Below are 16186 nucleotides of genomic sequence, written 5' to 3' on the forward strand. Positions count from 1 at the left end.
GTCTCAATCTCTATACCGTGCTGCTCTCAGATTAGGTGGCCAAAACCTTGAAACAGAATCCCTTTAAGAATATTTATTAAATTGATTATACGGTACATATATGTCTGAAATAATGTCATTATTGGTAATTTACTTATTGATATTTTCATTAATTGATTTTTTTTTTACACTTTGAGAGCCGGGATTGTGAATTCTTAACCAATGGTCATACCTGGTTGCTCAGATTTTATTCCTTGGATCTGCTTGCTAAAAATAATCGAGATCCTCTATACAACGAACACCACAAATATGTTTTGCCTTGTACTCACCAGCAGAGAAAGATGTCTGTAAATGTTTCTAATGTCATGAAAAGTGCAAATATGATCCAGTACATCATCCATTTTACCTGGAAAGACAAAAAGAAAGGAAGTTATTACGTTTTGTTCCGTAGAGGAGTCCAAGTTTGGCTGACACTACGGTTTTCTTCCTCCTTGGGGGGATAATTTGCCTACTTCTTTAATGGAGAATTGCCTGGGAGCCTCCACATAATTAACTCAGAAATGGGCTCCAATAGGTTATTTGTGATTATCCTATATGAAACGGTGTAGGAGGTATGCCAAACTTGCATGATGGCTAGCTTCAAACATCTGCGATATATGGACTGATGGCATGTCTCCAGCCTCATAAGCATCTAAAGAGGGGGTTGAGTTTGGGTCAGGACACCTGCTGCCAAGTCCATCCTTGAGACACTAATGTGTGAAGTTGCCTCAAAGTTACAACAACGTCTTTACAGTCTCCTTTAGACCCTTCTTCCGAAGAGGGCTCTTCTGGCTACTTCACCTCAAGAGAACCCCTTCTGGACTGGCTCCTCCGCTCTCAGCGAGGGTCTCTTTTCTCACTCACTCTTTAGCAGGCCTTTGCTCTCATACACTTGCATCTCAGGCCTTCATCCCTCGAAGCTCAGTCTCTCTGCCAACGAGACAAGACAGTGTTCTTCTATATCTCCCCAGCTATGTGTACCTACAGGTCGGCTTGACTTAGCTGACCCCCAGTCGGTCAGAGAGGCAATCTTCCCTCCGTACCCTCTTTCCATTTACTAGTTTCGGACTCAAAAGTCATCTCTAAATGGGGCTACCTTTAAGGCCTCGGTCACTGGAGGAGCTACTTCGACTCTCCAAGCATCACATGTGACCATATATTATGGAATTTCACTAGTATTTCATTGAGAAATTAATTTTGATGAGTCTTGACTCTTGCCCCAGGATTGACCTGTATATATCCAGCACATATAATATCAGGACTAACATTATAAGTGTAACGTGTGGATCGTGGACCCACTGTGCCACGGTCCGGGGAGAGCCTGAAGGGACGTAAACAAGAGCACACCTGGTTCTTCACTAGAGCCTCTGATGGTGTAGTTAGACTTGAACCCAGGAGGACACCACGTGCTACTCCAAGGCAGACCCCGAAGCCGCGGCAGCTGACCCCAGAGGGGTAAGAAAGCAGAACCAGAGCTGGAGTAACTGTCCGGACAGGAACTGTTAACAGGAGGATAGGACATAGTACAGAAAGGACGGACAGGAACAGATTCAGCAAGAAGTTAGATCACTGGCAGGAGAGGTATAGGACCTCAGGTGCGAAAACAGAGGGGACCAAAGGTGTGGATTGGTACAGAACCTCAGGTGAGAATAATTGAGGAACCGCAGGTACGGACAGGTACAGAACCGCAGGTGCAGACAGGTACAGAACCGTAGGTGAGGATAATTGAGGAACAGTAGTGCAGACGGGCAGGGGACCACAGGTACGTGCAGGCAGGGAACCGTAGGTGTGGACAAGCTGAGGATCAGGCCCAAGTTCAGAAAGAAGCGGAATAGGGAGAGGTTCATGATCAGATAGAGGGAGCTCAGACAAAGGTAGCAGGTTAATGGCACTTGTTCAGACACAGCAGATATAGGAAAAGGTACTGCTACAGATACAGCAAGTTTAGAGGTTAGGGACTGATTCAGACACTGCAGGTGTGAAAATAGATACTGATTTAGACACAGGTTCAGGGATAGATTCTTATTCCAACACAACAGGTTCAGGGATAAGTCCTGATTCAGACACAACAGGTTCAGGTCCTGGCCAGAGAGGCCCAGGGGAAGCAGGTTCAGGCAAGATCAGATGCAAGGTACAGGTTCGGAGTTCAGGCCTAGGCCAGACGACGCAGAGGAGGATTCAGGAACAGACAGGACTCGACAATAGACTTAGCAGCTTAAAGACAAGTGAAATACTGGATGTCCTAGATGTTGAACAGGCACCTCCCTATAAGGGAGGGTGCCTTACATACCAGATGCCTCCCAGCACTTGGTTGTCACGGGTTTGCCATGACAGAGAGGGGCCAAGAGACTGCAGCGTCTGATTTCATGTACACCTGCACTAAATATAAACACTTCTCCTTCATATTAAACTGTGCAGGTTTCTGTTAGCAATGTAGGGGTTAAACTGTTCAACTTAGAGTGTCTGAAGCTTTCCTGCTTGGATGATCTCAACTGTTAAGTATTAGCTACTCCCTTCACCTATATATATTCGAGTCTGGCAATCTGGATTGGTAATGTTAGTCTTATACTGCCTGGTGTGGAATGGAGGTGTTGGTTGTTGGTAGAGGCGTTTGCAGTGTAGATCTATGATTGTTGCTTAGTGTTTCGGCTGTTTGTTTTTCATTCCTTTTATCCCTGGTGTTCCTCTCTGTTTTCTGTGAGTGCTGTGAGGCAGTGAAGGGGATCATATGCGAGGGTCGATATGTATCCCCCAGGATGCAGACGGAGTCCTATTAGACCCGCTGGAGTGCCTTGTATTTACAGCAGGACCCCTGTGAGTCACAAGGCAAAATAAAAGTAAGTGTGGACCTGGTCAAGCTATTTGGCCAAGGCAATGTTCATGAAAACCCGTTAAGGGTTTTTATTTTTGGAGTGAACAACAGGATGTTAGTGGGGCAGTTCACTCCCTCCAGACCCGGTCTTACAAGTGGCCCATGGCCACAGATTCCATTTAATAACCCTGCAGCAAAGGGGTTGGGTGTGTCTGTATTTGTTCGCAAGTAACAGAGCATGCGGCTCTGCAGCGTCCAGCTTGTGTGCAGTAACTCAGAGCCAAGAGCAGCGAATGCCTGGCACCCTGCAGCATGATACGATGATCAGTCGCCCTCGGCAACCTGTCTCATATACGGACTGTTGTGACACCCCGGCTGCGATCCGGAGAGTACCGTGTGCTGTTCATTTTGTGAGTTCTATGGATATTAAACACGTTTGCTGTGAACTTTCCTGTGGTCCCTGCCTGTCTATCACACTGCACCAACCCCACTGCACTACAGTGCATATTTGTATGTTTGGTATTTTCATTTATCCCTGTACGTCTTCCCTTACTAGTCTGGTTTGTGTATATACATACACTATTATTACCACTTCCCTGGGTGGGGGAAGGGTACAGATATAGGGCTGATTCAGGGCTAGAACAAGGTACGTGGCCCCGGCGTCTTCACCATGAGAAGTAATCCGGGGAGCAGGGATAGCTAGTGCGTCCCTAGCATTAGGGACAGGGAAGGAGACCCTGGCCCTGAGTATTTCGACACCAGAGTTGTGACACTGGTGTTACAATAAGCAGGAACAGTCTCTCAAATTGTTTCATAAAGCCATGGAAATTTCATGTGATTTTTCATTTCCCCTAAAGCAAATACACTCCTCCTTACTTTGGTCTTTTTAATGGATTTTTCCATCTTGGATGTGGTTTTCTGCATCGCTACGCGGGTCATTATGCTGACTGAATTGCAATTTCAGACATGTTCAATTAATAGTTTCCATGCCAAGCGCAGAGTTACAACTTTCTACCTAAACTTCTGCAGTAATGTTATTTTCTTCTATGGTAATTCAGCTTCTGGAAGACGAAATAGCAGAATTATCAGTAACTAAAATCTTCGCTTTATCTCCCCGCACAGAACAAACTAGTGGAGCCTGGAGGGATAAGATGACGCCGAGTCATTGGAGTGCAGCAATGTCAAGAGGACAAGATTGTAATTAGAAACTCAAGTTCAGTGCCTGAGCATGCGCGACAGTTTCACTAATTTCCACGGAAGCTCTGAAAATTGCAAAGATGTCCGAGACGCGACAACCTCTATAAAAGTGACAAACACAAGAATCTTCATTTCTCAGGGATGTAAACACCTTTAATCTAGCTTCTGTAAGGTTTTACCAGTGCATAATATGTGCACCCTCAGGTCCAGTATTAGGTATTAAAATGCCACAGTTTTATTATGTGTTTCTTTAATGATGATCTAATTAGTGAAAAGAAGTGTAGTTAATATGGCGCACAAAGCGAGACGTCCAGTGAACATAAAGATGTTTCATTTACTTACATATTCCTTAATGTCCTTGGATTTCACAGCTTTATAGGAGTAATATGCGGGGTACAGAGTGCCAAATATTAGCCTGGAAGAGACAAACACAACATTTTATTATATTATTGTCGGAATCTTCCACAATATCTCTGTTCATGCTTATTCAATTTTTGCTCAATAACAGGAACCAATGGCCGACATAAGTCACCTAGAGAGGATTTTTCACCAAATTTTTAGTGCTGAACAGGACACACAGTAGAGACTGCAGAGCGGAATCAAAGTATTTGGCACCTAATGAGTTAACTTGTGGGTGTTATCAGTTTTCACTGGGTGCGTGTATTATAGTAGTTATATTCTTATACATAGAAGCAGTATTATAGTAGTTACGGTGGGTACGGAAAGTATGCAGACCCCTTTACATTTTTCACTCTTTGTTTCATTGCAGCCATTTGGTAAATTCAAAAAAGTTCATTTTTTTTTCTCATTAATGTACACTCTGCACCCCATCTTGACTGAAAGAAAAACAGAAATGTAGTAATTTTTGAAAATTTATTAAAAAAAGAAACACTGAAATATCACATGGTTATAAGTATTCAGACCCTTTGCTCAGACACTCATATGTAAGTCACATGCTGTCCATTTCCTTGTGATCCTCCTTGAGATGGTTCTACTCCTTCATTGGAGTCCAGCTGTGTTCAATTAAACTGATAGGACTTGATTTGTCTATATAAGACCTCACAGCTCACAGTGCATGTCAGACCAAATTTGAATCATGAGGTCAAAGGAACTGGCCAAGGAGCCCAGAGACAGAATTGTGGCAAGGCACAGATGCAGTAGGGAGATGGGAAAAAGTTCCACAAAGTGAATAATCACTGCAGCCCTCCACCAGTCGGACGTTTATGGCAGAGTGGCCCGACGGAAGCCTCTCCTCAGTGCAAGACATATGAAAGCCCGCATAGAGTTTGCTAAAAAAAACACATGAAGGACTCCCAGACTGAGAAATAAGATTCTCTGGTCTGGTAAGATGAAGATAGATCTTTTTGGTGATAATTCTAAGCGATATGTGTGGAGAAAACCAGGCATTGCTCATCACCTGCCCAATACAATCCCAACAGTGAAACATGGTGGTGGCAGCATCATGCTATGGGGGTGTTCTTCAGCTGCAGGGACAGGATGATTGGTTGTTATTGAAGGAAACATGAATGCGGCCAAGTTCAGAGATGTCCTGGATGAAAACCTCTTCCAGAGTGCTCTGGACCTCAGACTTGGCTGAAGGTTCACCTTCCAACAAGACAATGACCCTAAGCACACAGCTAAAATAACAAAGGAGTGGCTTCAGGACAACTCTGTGACCATTCCTGACTGGCCCAGCCAGAGCCCTGACCTAAACCCAATTGAGCATCTCTGGAGAGACCTGAAAATGGCGTCCACCAACCTTCACCATCCAACCTGACGGAACTGGAGAGGATCTGCAAGGAAAAATGGCCGAGGATCCCCAAATCCAGGTGTGAAAAACTTGTTGCATCATTCCCAAGAACTCATGGCTGTACTAGCTGAAAAGGGGCTTCTACTCAATACTGAGCAAAGGGTGTGAATACTTATGACCATGTGATATTTCAGTTTTACTTTTTTCAGAAATTTGCAAACATTTCTACATTTCTGTTTTTTTCAGTCAAGATGGGGTGCAGAGTGTACATTAATGAGAAAAAATGAACTTTTGAATTTACCAAATGGCTGCAATGAAACAAAGAGTGAAAAATTTAAAGGGATATGAATACTTTCCGTACCCAGTGTATATTCTTGTACATAGGAGCAGTATTATAGTAGTTATATTTATGTACATAGGTGCAGTATTATAGTAGTTATATTCCTGTACATAGGAGCAGTATTATAGTAGTTATATTATTGTACATAGGAGCAGTATTATAATAGTTATATTTATGTACATGGGTGCAGTATTATAGTAGTTATATTCTTGTACATAGGGGCAGTATTATAGTAGTTTTATTCTTGTACATAGGAGCAGTATTATAGTAGATATATTCTTGTACATAGGAGCAGTATTATAGTAGTTATATTCTTGTACATAGGAGCAGTATTATAATAGTTATATTTATGTACATGGGTGCAGTATTATAGTAGTTATATTCTTGTACATAGGGGCAGTATTATAGTAGTTATATTATTATACATAGGAGCAGTATTATAATAGTTATATTTATGTACATGGGTGCAGTATTATAGTAGTTATATTCTTGTACATAGGAGCAGTATTATAGTAGATATATTCTTGTACATAGGAGCAGTATTATAGTAGTTATATTCTTGTACATAGGAGCAGTATTATAGTAGTTATATTCTTGTACATAGGAGCAGTATTATAGTAGATATATTCTTGTACATAGGAGCAGTATTATAGTAGTTATATTCTTTTACATAGGAGCAGTATTATAGTAGATATATTCTTGTACATAGGAGCAGTATTATAGTAGTTATATTCTTTTACATAGGAGCAGTATTATAGTAGATATATTCTTGTACATAGGGAGCAGTATTATAGTAGTTATATTCTTGTACATAGGAGCAGTATTATAGTAGTTATAGTCTTGTACATAGGAGCAGTATTACAGTAGTTATATTCCCGCATATAGGGGCAGTATTATAGTAGTTATATTCTTGTACATAGGAGCAGTATTATAGTAGTTATATTCTTGTACATAGGGAGCAGTATTATAGTAGTTATATTCTTGTACATAGGAGCAGTATTATAGTAGTTATAGTCTTGTACATAGGAGCAGTATTACAGTAGTTATATTCCCGCATATAGGGGCAGTATTATAGTAGTTATATTCTTGTACATAGGAGCAGTATTATAGTAGTTATATTCTTGTACATAGGAGCAGTTTTATCGTAGTTATATTCTTATACAAGGGAGTAGTATTATAATAGTTGGATTATTGTTACATAGGGGTAGTATTATAGTAGTTATATTCTTGTACATAGGGGCAGTATTATAGTAGTTATAGTCTTGGACATAGGAGCACTATTATATTAGTTATATTTTTGTTCATTGAGGGCAGTATTATAGTAGTTATATTCTTGCACATAGGAGCAGTATGATAGTCTTGTACATAGAGGGCAGTATTATATTACCGTAACTATATTCTTGCATATATGCAGTTCGGAAGTTAATATAGTTTTCAACAATTATAAATTGTAGTTTCTTTTTCCATTATACATTATTAATTCCATTACCATTTACAATGCATGGCATACTGCACAAATACATAAAAGTCAGACTTTCTTCCTTTGCAGGATGCACAATAACATGATGAGTGTCAGGACAGCCACGCTGTAGAGTAGATCATCTCTAGTTTTCCATTTCCTTTCACCAATGTATCTGAAGATACAGTGTCTGCCAAGGAAGCAGGCGTTGTAAATCATTCATAGAACAAAGAGACTCCCTGAGCCAATGTGATAAAATAAATGCAGACAGATATAACAAAGAGATGCCTGAATAAGGGGAACATCGACGTTATATTTATTCCCACCTCCTCCAGAATCTTGGCAGATATGTATATTTAATGTACAGGGCTCGGGTTTGATGCATATTTTAGCAGAGAAGTGAGTATGCTAGTCACACTATTAATCAATGCAGGATGAAAATGGTAATTTGGGTCAATGCGATTCAATCGGGATATGGTCATTGCACTTAGTCCGAGGTTGCGGTCACAAACACGCAATGCGGATGTATTATGTGAACACAGTCTAAAAGGATATGCAATGTAATGGGTCATGCACCTGTGTGTCCTTCATATAATCAGGACACATTAGATGACTTTTGGCCGAACAATCTTATGGCTGCCGGCCATCTCCACCAACTCCGCTAACTCACGAGCGCACATGCGGCTGAGCACTACTGTGTCCTCTATTAGAAAACCTCAGACTAACACGTTGGCTGGCGAATAAGGGAGAACAATGCGACTGGTGGTCCGCAATCGGACATGCCTGATCAACATTTCACCCGAGCATCAGTCGGCCGGCGCACGCATACAAATTAGACCATCGGCCGAACCGGCGATATGCGAAGGTGCATTTACACTGCACTATACGATTACCAGGAAACGGCCTTCCCTTCCAAGAGACTCTCATTTCTCAATAACCGTATAGTCCTAACAGGCTACCAATCATCCGACAAACTAACATATGCTCCTCTGCAGATATAACAGCTCCCGCTCTTCTGGGAAGGATTTCTACAAGATTTTGTAGATGTCTGGGAACTTTTGAGCATTTGTGAGGTCAGACACTGAAGTTGGGGAGATGTCGGGCTCACAATCACCATTCTAGTTCATCCTGAAGGTGTTGGATAGGGTTGAGGATGTGGCTCCCTGATCCACCAATCTATTCAATGGTATCTGAGTCCTGAGGATGTGGATGACTGGTGGGGGGAGGGGGTGCCTAGTGCCGAGCGGTGCTGGCCCCCTCTGGCTTACAGGTTCCATAGTGGCCGCATGGCTCTGGCAGGCACAATGGAGTCAGGCAGGTAACGTCCTCCTGGCGTTCCCCAGACTCCTCCATCAGACGCACATAGAGAAGTGTGATTCGTCACTGCCCAGAACACGGTTTTTCCATAGTCCAGTGATAGCGGCTTTACACCAATCAGGCTGGAGTTTATTCACCAGGGCAATGGGCCTGGAAGTTATACACAGGAACAATGAGTCTGGATGTTATTCACCAGGGCAATAGGGCTGGAAGTTATACACGGGGGCAATGGGTCCGGAAATTATACACCGGGGCAATGGGGTTGGATGTTATTCACCAGGGCAATAGGGCTAGAAGTTATATAGTGGGGACTGGGTCGTATACACATGGCAATAGGGTTGGATGTTATACACCAAACAATGGAGTTGGATGTTATACACAGGAGCAATGGGTCTGGATGTTATTCAACGGGGCAGTGGGGCTGGATGTTATAAATCAGGGCAATAGGGCTGGAAGTTATACCCCGAACAATGGGGTTGGATGAAAAAGCTGAAGTCTGTGTCTATACCTGAAGACCCACTTCTTCCGACAAGCCTACAACCTGCAGTGATCCTCACCCTACTCAACGCCGCACGACCAGGTCTAACTTCTCCTAGTGTATCCTCCTCACCCATCCCCTGTAGACTGTGAGCCCTCGCGGGCAGAGTCCTCACTCCTTGTGTGTGCATTGTACTTGTCTATGTATGCCCCTTTTTTTCACATGTAAAGTGCGATGGAATAAATGGCGCTATAAAAATGAATAATAATAATGATAGTAATGTATAGACCATCCGCTTTTTTATAGAGCTTGTTGTCCGGCAGTGAGCGTGTATGCTCATCTGGTATCCAAAACCCCCAGTCGATGCTTTTATTACCTGCCACACCCTGATTCTTCCCTGCAGATATCCGCAGCATCGACATGACCCCGGCATTACTGACCATTTGTATCTTCAGCATCAGATTACTATGAAGACTGAAAAAAAGCTCTACATTCAGGCACGAGCTGCCATTAGGAAGTATGATGGTGGAAAATGCTCGATCCCTCAAATGTACAATGCAAGATTGAAAGTGTGTCCACTGATCATATAATGCACAGTATATAATCTCTTCCCACGTACTGATAACTACTACTGAATTCAATGCAAGCACCGGCTAACAGATCTATAGAATTGGCACACGTCATCCACAGATAAGTGGGTACAATCACAGGGCTCTATTAGCGCAGCAGCCCCCGCAGTTCATCCAAGGCAGCATCATGGCACATCAAAGCCTTCTGCTTGGAAACATTGCTTTTATATTCATCTGCCGGCACAAAGACACTCGGCACTGAATCACAACACGCTGCCTGCGATACATGGCAGTGTACGGGAGGAGGATTGTCCATATACCGGCTGACATTACTGATGAGCAAACGTGTCGGATAAGGTGTTATAGGATAAGGCGTTCTCCGCCATGATCGGGTGCTAACTTTACTGTCTTCGGCATGGTCGAAAAATATGCTCAAGTCCTCGCGGCTGTTCGACAGCTTGTTTTTTAGGCAATCCCTGCAAGTGCTGCTCTGTCAAACACGTCACTGTCACGAGACAGGCAGCCGCCGGGATTCAAACATATTTTTCGGGCACACCGAAGACCCTCAGCACCTGAGCATGACAGATAACACCTTATCCTATAACCCCTTATCCTATAACACCTTATCCTATAACACCTTAAGGTACCGTCACACATAACGATATCGTTAACGATATCGTTACTTTTTGTGACATAGCAACGATATCGTTAACGAAATCGTTATGTGTGACAGCGACCAATGATCAGGCCCCTGCTGGGAGATCGTTGGTTGCTGGGGAAAGTCCAGAACTTTATTTCGGCGCTGGATCTCCCGCAGACATCGCCGAATCGGCGTGTGTGACGCGGATCCAGCGATGTGTTCACTGGTAACCAGGGTAAATATCGGGTTACTAAGTGCAGGGCCGCGCTTAGTAACCTGATGTTACCATTGTAAATGTAAAAAAAAAAAAAACAGTACATACTCACATTCCGGTGTCTGTCACATCCCCCGGTCTCAGCTTCCCGCACTGGCTGTGAGCGCCGGCCGTAAAGCAAAGCACAGCGGTGACGTCACCGCTCTGCTTTATGGCCGTCTGGCTCTGACACAGTGCAGGGAAGCTGACGGCGTGGGACAAACACCGGAATATAAGTATGTAGTGTTTGTTTTTTTTTACTTTTACAATGGTAACCAGGGTAAACATCGGGTTACTAAGCGCGGCCCTGCGCTTAGTAACCCGATGTTTACCCTGGTTACCCGGGGACTTCGGCATCGTTGGTCGCTGGAGAGCTGTCTGTGTGACAGCTCTCCAGCGACCACACAGCAACGAAACAGCGACGCTGCAGCGATCGGCATTGTTGCCTATATCGCTGCAGCGTCGCTTAATGTGACGGTACCTTAATCCTATAACACCTTATCCTATAACCCCTTATCCTATAACACCTTATCCGAGCACTTTTGCTCATCACTAGCCGACATCACAGCGACCTGATTAACGAGTAATTTTCCGGTCCCAACACAGTCGGTGCTTCCCGCTGTAGTGGATTTCTACTTGTGCTCTTAAAAAAGTATAAAAATTCACCTCTTAACAGATTAGAGGCTTTTGATATGTCCGTCATACTTTATACCGCAGCTTCTTGTTTATGAGTTGCTGCGATAACTATAGCAGCCGATCGAAGCTGCCTTACCTACAAGGGTGGCATAGAAACAAGGCTTAAAAAAAAAAACAGACGGTCAAACCTTGGCTTTGTCCTAAAGGTCTATTTAGCAAAAATAAAAATATTCCAGAAAAAAAAGATTATAAGAAATGCATTTGATGGGGTTAACAATTAATGAGACATGTCACTTGAGAGAAAAATGAGTACTCGGCAGCGGCTACTAAGTAAAGTAGGGGAGTACTGTGCACTGCCAATATACAGCTGTAAACGGGGCAATTTTTGGCTGGATGCCGGGTGTCTGATAGCTACCAATTCTTAGGTCCCATACACCCCCTTACAAGGGAACATGTTAGGATCAGTGAGGGTCTGAGCCCTGAAATGCAAATGAAACTATTTAATAGTTATGTAAGGGACTTAGCACCTATGAAAAACGATATTTACATACTAAGCAGGTCCCTTAACTCAGGGACAACCCCTTTAAGCGGTCATATTCTGGAATACCAGATGCGTATAGAGTAAGAATGATCTAAGGTTACTAGACGGTATTATTAGACGTCCGCAGCCAGATATAGTGGCATCAGCAGGAATGGTAACGGCACAGAAGGATTGTAATAGTGATAACAGCCTGATACAATCAATATCTCTCAGAGCATTTGTATGGAGGAACATCTGTGTCTTATAATCCCATCCCCGAATCCAAGGTACATGGATACTTTAACCCCTTAATGTTGCAGACAATATTCAATTACGTGCTTTCGTTTTTTAAATCCCCTATCTTCCAAGAGCCATAACTTTTTTTTTCTTTGTTTCGTCTTATATTGCTTTTTTTTTTTTTTACAGGACGAGTTGTAGTTTTGAATGACTGCATCATACAGTAGGGTAAAATGGTAAAAAAAAAAAAACAACTACAAGTTCTCCATTGGTTTTAGGGTTTCGTTTCTATGTATAGTAACGTGATTCTCCAAGTCTGTATGATTACGGCGATACCAAGGTTGTCCAGTTTTTTTTTATATTATTATTATTATTATTATTTTAACGGCTTCAAAAATTCTGAACCTGGTAAAAAAAATTGTTAGACCCATAATTTTTTTATTATTTGGGCTTTTTTTTTTTTTTTTGCGCGCCCCAAGCTGTACTTTGTATTGATACCACTATAGGGTGCATAAAACATTCTTTTTGCTTTGTATAACATTTTTGAAGGGGAGGTATGGTGACCAAAACAATTACCGTACATTTTTGGCATTTTTTTTTTATTCGTACAGCATTTATCTTATTGGTTAATACAGATAATCAAACCTTTACAGACAAGGATATGGAGCGCCCCCAGACACAGGGCCACGCGTTTCTGTACTGGGCCTCTCTGGTTCAGTTCTAAGGCTGTCACGGTGGCTAGACCCGGTCCGCGACCCTGCTAAGGGGCGTCCAATGAAAGTGGTGAAACAGTCTGTCAGTGGTTCATGACGCCACCTGTGGTGTTCGGTCAAGGTGACCGACGCTGCTGTGGGGTCCGCTGGGGTGATGGAATGGCAGCTGGATGGTATACCTTCCCACAGGTGAAGTATGTCCCCAGGGCTTCCCAGTAAGGTGGATGGTAATGGTGTGAGGTACAGTCAATAACGAGGACACAAGGTTGCAGTCTCTTTACCTCTTTACTGAAGGCTTCAGGATCCTCAATCCAGAGTACGTTTAACAGGGCTCTCAGAGACCGGCCGGTCCGATGGGCACTTCCAGAGTTTCCCTCGCAGATGGAAATCGTTGCCTACCACTAGCGACTGTGTGTTGTAGTCCTACCCTGCTGAGCATTCGGAATAGTCCTCACAACTGCTGTTCTCATTCGTTCGTTCTCTAAAGCTCTCTTTCTCGTTCTTTAGTTCCAGATGTTACTAGTTTCTAACGTCCCCCAGGTATATTATGGCTAGGACGCCACCCGTATGACGGGAAGGCTTTGAGGTCTTCCGGGACCCTAGAGACGCCCCTCTCCACGCGTTGCCCCCTATGTCTTCGTAGGTGTAGTAAGGTAGACAGCCAACCTATGATTAACTGTCCAGCGGAGTTTGAAGTAAGGCCTGAAGTTAGTTACTCCTACGGTGTTCCGGCCACCGGCTACGCGCCTCAGTAAGATGTTGCCTCTCTCTCTCTCGGCACGACTCTTACTGGCTCTCCTTTGTGCTTGATCTCGTTTACACGGTTCCACAATATCCTTCCCTTCGTATCTCTTTCTTAGGATACCGCCGCAAGGTGTGCAGGCGCGGTTCCGTAACGTTCTGTTCCGTTCGCTAGGCACCTGCCAGGTTCCCACGCATGACAGGGACCCCCCTGTGCCTTCTCCCTGCAACACCCCCTGCCACGGGATGTTGCCTGGATCCAACCCAGTCAGCTTCTGACTAACTTCCTCCCCAGCCCCTAGTTTTACCAATGTGAGGAGTGGCCCAATAAATAAAGCCTTTTTCTCCCCCTAGTGGCCGGAGTGTGAAGTGTAATGTGTTCTGGTGATACCTGGTCAGGAGACCTTCTTAGTGCCATCAGACGTACCGCTGCTCCCCTTAGCGGCAGAGTGCCATACTGCAACGACCAGGTCTCTGGGGCGCTGCAGATATACCAAAAATTCCTTTTATTTTTTTTATTTTTATTTATTTCTTTTTGGATGGAGAAAAAGGGGATCATTCCAACTTTTATGTTTTGGGTTTTTGTTTTGTTTTATTCTTTCACATTTTTAACCCCTTAATTTAATAAGACGTGATCAAAACATTGTATCACCCCAAAATGGAATCAATAAAAACGTCAACTTGGGGAGCAACAAAAGACGCCCTCTCTCAGCTCCACAGACTGAAAATTGAAAAGTTTATGGGTCTTGGATAAAAGCGACAGAAGCAAATTGTTGGGGTTTTTTTGCAACTCTCCACAATTTTTTTCACTACTTAAATGAAACAAAATATGCATGTTTGGTATCTGCGTAATCGTACTGACTTGGAGAATCATATTGTCAGGTCATTTTTATAGTATTGTGAGCACTGTAAATAAATAACTAAAAAAAAAAACAATTATGGAATTGTGGTTTTTTTTCTCAATTTCGCCGCACTTGGAATTTTTTTTTTTTTACTTCCCAGTGCATCACATGAGAAAAAGAATGGCATCAATCAAAAGTACAACTCGTCAGATATCACCACAAGAAATGCTGCCTTCTTCTAGGGGTGAAGGTTCATTTATAATGGACTGAGGCAAAATTAAAAAAAAAAAAACTGTTCTGCTGTCCGGTGAATCAAAGTGTGAAAGTCTTTATGGAGATCATGAATGCCGTGTCCTGTGGACTCAGGAGAAGAGGGACCATCCAGCTTGTTATCAGCGCACAGTTCGGCATCTTGATGGTATGGGGGGCATTAGTACCTAATGCATGGGAGGATTAAACATCTGGAAAGGCGCCATCAATGTAGAGAATTATATAGAGGTCTTAGAACAATATCTGCTCCATCCAGACAATGTCTATTTCAGGGAAGGCCTTGATTATTTCAGCAAGACAATGGTAAACCATATACTGCATCCACCATAACAGCACAACTTTGCACAAAATTAGTAAGGGTGATGAAGTGGACGCCTGGGTCCAGACCTTACACCGACAGAAAACATTTGTCACAATATGTAATGAAAAATTCGGGAAAGACCTTGAACTATGGAGCAGCAAGAATCCTACATCATACAAGGATGGGACATTCTTCTCCCCAAACTCCAGCTATTGGTCTCTTCACTTCCTAGACACTAACAAACTGTTGTAAAAAAAAAAAAGAGGGGATGCTTCACAATGGTGGACACGGCCAGGACACTTTTTTATGTGTCGCTGCCATCAATTTCTAAATTAGTTAATTGGAATGAAATGAAAAAAGTGTCCGACATTCCCCTTCTGATCTGTGTCATATGTTCTGCTGAGAATAAAATATGGCTGTAAGAGATTCCCAATTCATTGCATTCTTGTTTTCTTCACATTGTACTGTACAAAGAGCCCCAAATTTTGGGGAATTGGGATTGTATACTCCAGAAGCTTTTCTGCCATCAAATTAAGTGGCAAATAGTGTGAAGGCAATTTTATATTTTGGATGCAAATAATATTCGGCTGGGGCTACACTTTGACGTGAGTCGCGCAACAGCAATTCTCTGAAAAGTCACTTGACAACTATATTTGTGCAGCTTGACTGCGACTAAATGTCGCATGAGCAGGGTCGGACTGGCCCACCAGACAACCGGAGGATTCTCCAGTGGACCCGGGCACTGACGTCTGCTAGGGCAGCTGCCTAGGGCCCCCACTGCTCCAGGGGCCCCCAGCCAGTGGCGTGTCGCTAATAGCAGCACACCATGCAGCTGCTATGGGGCCCGTGAGTCAGGGGGGGCCCACCCAGTGCCAGCAGAGCAGCAGCAGGAGACAGGAGCCTGTCCCCGCTGCTAAAGAGAAATTAATATTCACTCTTCCCCATGCCCCCATGGGCGTGGAGAGGAGTGAATATTCATTTCACTGTAATAGCTGGCTGCAGCTAACATACCGCATGTAAAGCTGGTGCAGCTGAACCAGAGGTTTAGGGGGGCCCAGCAGGAGGCTAACACTGAGGACAATCTGGTCTGTTT

At 43.4% G+C, this 16186-nt stretch overlaps 1 protein-coding gene across 3 annotated transcripts in view; it reads right to left on the reverse strand.

The window, feature by feature from the left end:
* REEP1 (receptor accessory protein 1) overlaps positions 1-16186 on the reverse strand; it is a 116169-nt gene that overhangs the window by 73063 nt on the left and 26920 nt on the right. For all 3 annotated transcript variants that reach the window (XM_069744929.1, XM_069744928.1, XM_069744930.1), the window contains exons 2-3: positions 4370-4442; positions 309-385 (exon numbers count right to left, since the gene is read on the reverse strand). In XM_069744929.1, coding sequence (XP_069601030.1) covers positions 309-385; positions 4370-4442 — 150 coding nt within the window. The remainder of the gene's footprint in view (positions 1-308; positions 386-4369; positions 4443-16186) is intronic.

Source organism: Ranitomeya imitator, chromosome 1 (assembly GCF_032444005.1).
Source record: "Ranitomeya imitator isolate aRanImi1 chromosome 1, aRanImi1.pri, whole genome shotgun sequence".
Taxonomy (NCBI): domain Eukaryota; kingdom Metazoa; phylum Chordata; class Amphibia; order Anura; family Dendrobatidae; genus Ranitomeya; species Ranitomeya imitator.